The following is an 8,641-nucleotide window of genomic DNA, read 5'->3' as shown; positions in this document are numbered from 1 at the left end:
GCAGTGGGAAATGATGGTGCTGAATCAAGAGGAAGGCTGAGTGGATGGATTGGAGGTGAGCTGGACAGAGATTCAGAAGTCAGAACTGACTCGTATACTTGCTTGGTGGAGAGGGGAAGCGCGAGGAGGGAGAAATCTGAAGTAACACTGAGGTTTCACTGTGATGAGAAACAAGAGGGATAGCTGACTGGTGAAAACGAAGAAAGGACTTTTCTTTTTTTAAGATTTTATTTATTTAATCATGAGAGACAGAGATAGAGAGAGAGAGAGAGAGAGACAGGTAGAGACATAGGGAGAGGGAGAAGCAGGCTTCATGCAAGGAGCCCGATGCTGGACTCCATCCTGGCCCCCAGGATCAGGCCCTGAGCTGAAGGCAGACACTCAACTGCTGAGCCACCCAGGCGCCCCAAGGACTTTTCAACACACGCAGATTTGAGGTGACTGTGGGACAATGCTCAATCTCTTGACTGTATTTCCATTTGGCTTCTCCACGCTCCTTAAAGTCAGGAGTTGTGGGGACCTGTGCAGGGCACTGTAGTAGCAGTCCAGGATATACTTAGTGTCTAATAGTGGAAAGGAAAGCAGTTAGGCCAATAGACTAGGAGGAGTAGAGCTGTGAATCCTTGGGGGTCCATGATGGGGGGCGCTCAATACTAAGGTAACTGCTAATTCTAACTAAAGTTTATTCTTTGTCTGCAAAAATACTCATCTTTGTATCTTCTCTCATGCCCAAGACCATTTCTTGCATAAAACAGATCGTGGGCAACATTAAATAGTTGCTGCATGGGGAGATTATGAAAGGAAATCCGTCATTAAACCAGGCTTATGGCTGGGATCTTAGGGGCACTGAACCAGGATTCAGGGAGTTAGGAAGCCCAGGAGGAGGTCCAGCTCCCTTTCTATAAAGACAGAAAACAGATGAATAAACAAATAGCCCAATGAAAACCCTGCTAGGATGGCACTGTGCAAGCTCCTAGGACACCAATGCTTTTCTAGAGATCATGCAAGATGAAAGGCTGTGATTTTTAGACTTGTGAGAAGACCTGGACAAGACAGCAATTTGGACACCTGGACACCTGTCTTGACCAAAGAAAAAGAGTTTTGAATGCATTGGTGATGTGGTAAAAATCCAAAAGAAAAGAGACTGTGTTTCACAGAAGCTTCCAGAGGCTGGTCTGTCTGTCTGTCTGTGTTTATTGATTTAGTTGGTATTTATTTTAAAAGGTGACCTGAACTTTCTACAGGATATCACTGGATTCTCACAAGAAGGTTCATCATAGTTAGTAAAAGACCTCCTACAATTCATTTTCTGATGACAGTGCTTTCTGGCTTGTCCCTGCAGGTACTAGGGGCAGGAAAGGTTATGCACAGTCAAGAGGATGGGGGAGGGTCTCACGAGCAGATAGGAACTAATGCAAATAAACCATAGGATGGTCTCAGAGGGGAAGCAACATTAGGGACTTGGGCGAGCACAGATCAAGAGGAGAAGCAGGGCAGGGCAATAGCCTGGGAGGGGGGACAGTGAGGGAGGAAGAGAACAGCCGTGGAGGAGAAGGTGGGGGATAAAACAGAGAAAGGAAGGCGTTCGCGAAAGCAACCTCACGTGCAGAGCGCGAGTTAACGATAATCAAGAAGAGCCGCAAGAAGAATTGGGTTACTGAACTGGGAAGGAGGGACCTGGTTCTCTGGAGATCCCTTCTGCGTTCACACAGACCAGCGCGGCGCTAAGGGGGTGTGGTACTGAGCTCGGAGCTGTGCGGGGCGAGGCGAGGCGAGGCGAGGCGAGGCGATCGCGGTCGCGGCGCCGCCCAATCCCTTCCAGAAGTGGGAGGCCAGGAAAACCCAGCGACCGGCGGGCGGGGAGGCTGGCAGGGCGGAGGCGGAGCGAGGGCGCCGGTGGGCGGGACGCGAGAGGGCGTGGGGAGGGCACGGAGGCGCTGGCTGCTGGCGGCGCTAGGACCCGCGGGCGCCCCGCCGGCTCCCGGGAGGTTGATAAAGCGGCGGCGGCGTTTGACGTCAGTGGGGAGTTAATTTTAAATCGGTACAAGATGGCGGAGGGGGACGAGGCAGCGCGGAGGCAGCAGCCGCACCAGGGGTTGCGGCGCCGGCGCCGGACCAGCGACCCGAGTACCGGGGTTAACCACGTCTCGTCCACGACCTTCCTAGGTAAGCGCCGGCGGGGCGGAGGCGCAGGGCCTCGGTGCGGAGAGGGCGCGGGCCGCTCGGACCCGCGGGCAGCGGCCGCAGGCGGCGGGGTCGTCGTCCGTGGCTGGTTCGGCGCTCCTCCCGCCGCCGCGTCTGACGGCCGCCGGGCCTAGCCCCCGCCGCGCCCCGAGCTGTGGCGGCGCGCGGCCTGAGAAGGCGGCCCTGGGGCCGCGGCTCCCGCAGCTGTCGGGTGAACTGGCGGCGCGCGCGTCTGCGCCCGGCCCGGCCCCCTGCCCGCCCGCCGCGTGGCTGCCGCCGCGTCCGCCCCGACCTGAGGGGGCGGCCTTGAGCTGGGGCCGCAGACCTGGGGCGCTCGGAGGTCGGTGGCGCCGCGGCCGGGTGCTGGAGAGCTGCGGGCGCGGCAGGGCCATGTGTCTCCCGGCGGGCGCCGTCTGCCCTCTGCCTTTCTCTGGGAGACGGAGGAGACGGCCGGGGCGTTCTGGGCCCCGCGGAGGAGGAGGGCGCGGGGCGCGCGGCGGGCGCCGACCCCCTCGCCGCCAGGTCGGGGAGCTCTCCAGACACCCTTCCAGGAGGGAACCGCAGTCCGCAGGCCAGGGCTGCGCCCCGGGGCCCGCCTGCTCGGACGCCTCGGCCCCGGAGCCTGTTCTCGCGGGTTGCGCGGGGCGAGGGTGCGAGGCCGGGGAGTTGCTAAACTAGGGTTGTGAGCCGAGCACGAGTCGCCCAGGCGGCGTAGTAGGGCCCGGGGAGACTGTGGTGCGTGTGGTGTGAGTCACCTGACCCGTCGCTCCCGGCTTTGGCTGAGTGTGAGCTGCTTCGTACGTGTACGAGGAGCGCCGCTGCCCCCTCCACGGCGCGTTCGCTGTGGCCGCGGGCCGTCGTGGGTCCCGCTCACAACACCCCTATTTTTAGGACGTTCGGCCTTTGAGCTTTTCGCTGCGGTGTGACTTGAACGCGTGAGGTCCTGATGGAGAATCTTGGTAGTACTTAAGGCGCAAAGTTTTTTTTTTTCAGAGGTTTATCAACAGTAAAAAGCGTACGGTTAGTTGAGTGCGTCCGTGGCACGCGTTGAGTTTATAAACTACTCCGAATGTGGACTTGGCGTTCTTGAGATTCCGCTTTTCTCCAACCTGATAAAGGTTTCGTGAGATGAAATGTAAAGCATTTTGATAAGATGTTATCCACGAAGGCCAGCTTCAGCAGGAAAGTTTATGTGAAACAGATTTCATCATTTTATAGTGACCTTTGAATGTGTTGAACATACGTCCGAGGTGGTGACAAACTGTCGAGTTTTGATACAGGGAAAAGAGCAGGAAATAAAGCGTATTTCATTATTGCCTGCCAACAAAAGCACTTGACAGAACTGTGTACCTGTAGAAAAGAAAAAACACAACCAAAGAGAGGTTTTGTTTTGCCTTAGTGCCCCCCTTCTGGTTAGAATTCTCAAGTAATTAGTTTGGGAATGCTGATTGATTGATTTAGATCTCTTGGACCCCAGGGGCGTGTCTGTGATGTGTGTATACGCTCTTGCACTTACTCGTATGTATTTTTAAGATAACCGTTTTAGATGTAGTTTCAGAGTGTTTTGTGTACTTGCCTTATTAAGAGAAGCATAACTTTGTGACTTAGTCATGATTATGAACATCGTTTTTATTTTATGGTCCATCGAGAAGAAATGTGCTTCTTAAGAGTTGATAAATAGGGCTCACCATTTATTAAACATGCTGTCTGCTTACAGGTTTTCCCTGCTCTTGGAGGTAGCCCTTCGCTTGATAACCATACCTATCAAATGGCTAAAACCTGCTGATTTGCTCTGTAGTCACTGTATGACATAAAAATCCAAATAAAACTTAAGATTTGTGTTTAAAGCGAGAGCAAACAGGCTGTGAATGAGTAGGGACTCAGCTGTTTTTGACTGTAGAAGAAACTCTTTGTCTCCCTCTGCTTTCTGGATAAGTAAACTTGAAGAATTGAGTTCAGGGGTGACTCAGGTGCCGCTCTACGCTCTAGTAGTTTAGTTTTAGGAAGAGAAATGCATACTCTCTTTAGGAATGCAGGATCTTTGTAAACATTTATGTACTCTTGTATTTTAATGACTTAACAGATGACAGGTTCTGTTCATGTGATTAAATATCTTGGAAATTATTTGGGGAAGAAGGAGATGTCTTATATACAGTAAAGAGGTATTTATTATAGGGAAAATAAACTGTGAGTTAAAATGAGATTCTGGCCTTAATGGGTACACCTATTTTGGGATTCAATTTTACTTTGCCACTCTTTTTAACTTTAGGACAAAGTTTTAAAGTATTCACAGATGAAAGCAACTTTCTTGAAATTATTAGACCATTTCCAAAATTATGCTTTTTCCACCTGTCTGATATTAAGCAGTTGTTAAAGAGTACAGAAGACTGTCACCTCATTCCATGCTGTAGTTCAAGGAATATTTTTATAGTTGGGAGACTTTTAACAAGAAGCATATTAAAAATTTGTTTATGTTCAAATAGGGCTCTCAACATTAAGAGACAAAAGAAATTTAAGGAATGGAAATGGAAGTTAAACTTTTTTTGTACTGGTGATTTACTGCTTTATAGGAGTTTTTTCTGGGTGGAGTGGCTGTAGGGAAATAGCTTTTTTTTTTTTTTTTTTTTTTAGTGTAGTGCTATTCTGATTGTATTACTGTTTTATAGTTTTAAAATCCAAGTGTGTTACTTTCTTGGGCATTATTTAACTTAAGGAAAATGGATGTGAATATTGAGTCACTGAGCTTGATCCCCAAAGAATTCATTACTCATATAAGTTTCTTCCTATCCTTTACCGTTCCTCACCATCCCTCCTATAAGAATGGTTGAGTGCTTTCTCTATTGCTTTGAAAAAGAATTGCCAAAAACCTCCCACCAGTCTGAAAATATGATGGCAATAGAATAATCCTTGATATTTTATAAAGCGCTTTAAACATTTTGCTTTTTTTTTTATTTCTCCCTTAAAAATCTTCCTTTGAGGGAATCCCATTAGAGGGAGTGATTTTAACTTGTCTACAGTCACAGAAACTACTCAGAGGCACTCTTACTGCTGTGGACTTGGAGGAGAGTAGGGGCCCTTTTTCATTGAAAATTATTGCATACGTAATTAGAAATGTCTCAGTAAAACTGTTGAATGAATGACATCTGAAATCATACTAATGAGTAGTTGGAGCAGTTAATAGATAAGTAAAGATAGATCAAGTCACTAAGTGGAGTGGGAAATTTTGAAGTAGGAAGGGAAAAGGTAGATGTTGTAGAAAGAAGTAGAATTCATGAAATAGAACAATTTTGTTTGTTAAGGACATTGAGAAGTAGGAAGTGTTCAGAATTGCAAAGCCAAGATAACTGTTTTACAAATGATTTTTTCAGGTTATTGGTAACCGTATCTCTGTGTGTTTAGGTGTAACATATATGCTAATCTTAGGTAGATTTTTGTAAAATGTGTATTTAAGTACCCACCTTCACTATCTACCATGGGACGGGTGGCTGCAGATAGTTGGTTTTATGGACAGGATTTAGGGGATTCCTTGGTAATGTACCAGCTTAATGAAATTATTCATACAAATTATATTTCTGTGACTAGTGTCAAAATAACCAGTAACTAATAACTTATTGGTGAACTATGTAATTTATGAAAGATGCGTATCAAGGATCTATAGTACATTTCCTTTTTTTATTGCATGATACTCTGTGGAGGCAGTGTTTTTTTAAGTATAGAGAAGGAAGGTAGTGCAATGGGAAAGAATAAGGAATCAGAAGCTGAGTAACTTCACTTAAACTCAGCCTTGAAGCCCCTTACACACTGCAGTGATAATAATCCCAAAGGAGGGCTGTTGTGGGAAACAAATGAGATGATAGGTACAGGTGTTTTGTAATGGTAAAGCTGTTTATGTGTAGGAGACTGTAATGTTTATGTAGGAATGCACCAATTTGATTACTTACTCTATTGTATATACATGTATATATTTGCAATCAGTCTCTTCTAATTTTTTTTCCTGCAGTTTGGACAAAGGTTTAGTTTGGGCAAAGGTGGTAGGTGAATTTTTTATCTGTAAAATGCTGATAATGTGTTCATGATTAGGGATATTGCAGGTATTAAATGTGATAAAAGTGCTCAACCCAGTGGCAGACATTCTGTTGATGGTAGCTATTAGTATAATGTAGTTATTTTGGACTAAAAGTTAAGTTTCAAAATAGGTGACTTGAAAAACATTTGTTCTTCTAAGATAAAAACTTTGTTTTTATAAGATAAAATATATATTTATACTTCTCTGCTATCTTCAGTTTAATAAACTTGCACTTTAGAGAATCAGTCATATGGCAAAATAGTCTTCTGAATAGGATTCAATATGAAGTAACTTAGTTAAGGTCATGGCAGTTTTCAAGGAGAGTGCATTTACTTTTTAGATAGTAAATGTGCAGAATTTAATTCGGGTCTGTTTTGGACAAAAATGCCTAAAGAATGATTGACTTGGAAGTCCACATTTAGAGTCATGGATAGTGATTAGGACATATTTTAACTAAAGACTTAACTTTTGAATTCTATAAACTTCTTATGATCTCCTGAATGGATTTAGAATGGAGGCTTGGATTTTATCTTATTCTATTTTTTTATTTTTTTAAAGAGTTTATTTATTTATTCATGAGAGACACAGAGAGACAGAGACCTAGGCAGAAGGAGAAGCAGGCTCCCCACGGGGAGCCCATGGGGGACTATCCCAGGACCCCAGGTTCACACCCTGAGCTGAAAGCAGATGCTCAACCACTGAGTCACCCACCCAGGCATCCCGAGGCTTGGATTTTAATACTAGCTTTGTAATAGCATTTTTTCCTTCCTGGTAGGTAATATCTGCCTTAGCAAATTTACAGGTCTTTTTTTTTTTCTTTTTGGATTATTAAATAGATAATCTGTGAAGGCACTTTAGAAACTTTTAAGGCCTTCTCTAACTTTTTTTAAAAGGGGGGTGAAATGGGCATGCTAAATGAACTTCTCATTCCATATTTGAATGAATGGGTTTATGAGATATTAAAAGTTAGATTACGTTTGCTCTTATCAGAATGAGGATAGCTGATTTTTGAGGTAAATGGTAGGGAAACTTTGACACAAACTCACTCTTGTTCTTAGGTTTTTTTGGAACATAGTTATTAATCACATTTCCAGAAATCGCTCTTTTCATCAGCACTTTAATTTTAAAATAGATATGACAATATGATCTGTGGAGGGTTTTAGAGTTGAGAGGCTTTTTATTGCAGGAGAATGGCAGTTGCCTTGGGTATGGTTTCTCAGATTCTGTAGTGTAGGCTAGAAGTTCTCAGAAAGGTTGAACAAGATTGTTGATGCCAAAAGTCTTTTTTTTTTTTTTTCATGCCAAAAGTCTTACAATTAGATACTAAGATAGAAATTTACTGCCTTTAGGGGTGGCTGGGTGCCTCAGTTGGTTGGGTGTCTGCCTTCAGTTCAGGTTCTGATCCTGGAGTCCTAGGATCAAGCCCTACATCGGGCTCCCTGCTCCTGGGGATCCTACTTCTGCCTCTGGGTCTCTCTCTTTCTCTCTTTCTCTGTCTCATTAATAAATAAATACAATCTTAAAAAAAAAAAGGTATCTACTGCCTTTAAATTATAGCTAATCTTGTGATTGATCAGATCTTGTGATCATGGCTTTTAATCTAACATGGGTAATTTTATACCTTGTAAAAGTTTCATTTTTTTTTTAAATTTCAAAAGCAGTAAATCTTTGTAGACACTTGGGAAAATACACATAAAAAAGAAAAAAGTAAAAATCATACCACCTAGTGGTAAGCACTGTTAGCATTCTAGTATACATCTTTTAGTGTATATCCTTTTTTAATGTATAATTTAATTTTTTCTAAATTGGGATCTTTTGTGATTTTGTAATTTACTTTTTCATTTCATACTGTATTTCCCGGTATGATCAAATAATCTCTATGACATGATTTTTAAAATGGCATAGTAGTACTAAACTAATCCTCCTGGATATGAGGTTATTTTTTGTGCATAATGATGGCTAACCATATTTGTAGATAAATCTTGACCTTTAGGATAAGGTTTTAAAAGTAGATTTCTGGATCAAACTACTTACTATACCTTTCAAGATTGAAGACACATCAGCAAATCCATTCAGAAAGTTTGTTCTGATTTATTCTGTGTTCATTTGGGTTAGGTTTTTTTGTACTTGTTTGCAAATACTTTTGTTCACAAGTGGGTATTATTTAAAAACAAATGCTAACACATAATAGGTAAAAAAGATCTTATTGTTGCATTTGTATTTCTTCAATTACAGTTAATTCTTAAATTTTAATACGGTAACTGAATTTGAATTCTTTTTATTGCATTTTCATATTCTTGGACCATCTCTCAGTGTTTATATTTGCTTTTTAATTTCGTGGGATTTGGGGAGGAATATTGTGTTTTTGAAAAAATATCTAAATGGTTCCAT

At 43.5% G+C, this 8,641-nt stretch overlaps 1 protein-coding gene across 3 annotated transcripts in view; it reads left to right on the top strand.

Annotated features, from left to right (window-relative positions):
• Positions 1 to 2,009: 2,009 nt before the first annotated feature.
• The window catches only part of ATL2 (atlastin GTPase 2), a 56,376-nt gene continuing 49,744 nt past the window's right edge, over positions 2,010 to 8,641 (top strand). Inside the window, exon 1 of one of the 3 annotated variants that reach the window (XM_038561296.1) lies at positions 2,010 to 2,166. In XM_038561296.1, the coding sequence (XP_038417224.1) occupies positions 2,049 to 2,166 (118 nt within the window). In that variant the 5' untranslated portion in view covers positions 2,010 to 2,048. The remainder of the gene's footprint in view (positions 2,167 to 8,641) is intronic. The other 2 variants (XM_038561297.1, XM_038561299.1) reach the window with 2 other exon arrangements.

Source organism: Canis lupus, chromosome 17 (assembly GCF_011100685.1).
Source record: "Canis lupus familiaris isolate Mischka breed German Shepherd chromosome 17, alternate assembly UU_Cfam_GSD_1.0, whole genome shotgun sequence".
NCBI lineage: Eukaryota > Metazoa > Chordata > Mammalia > Carnivora > Canidae > Canis > Canis lupus.
Note: the sequence above shows the minus strand (reverse complement) of the source record. Positions and strands in the feature narration are given on the sequence as shown.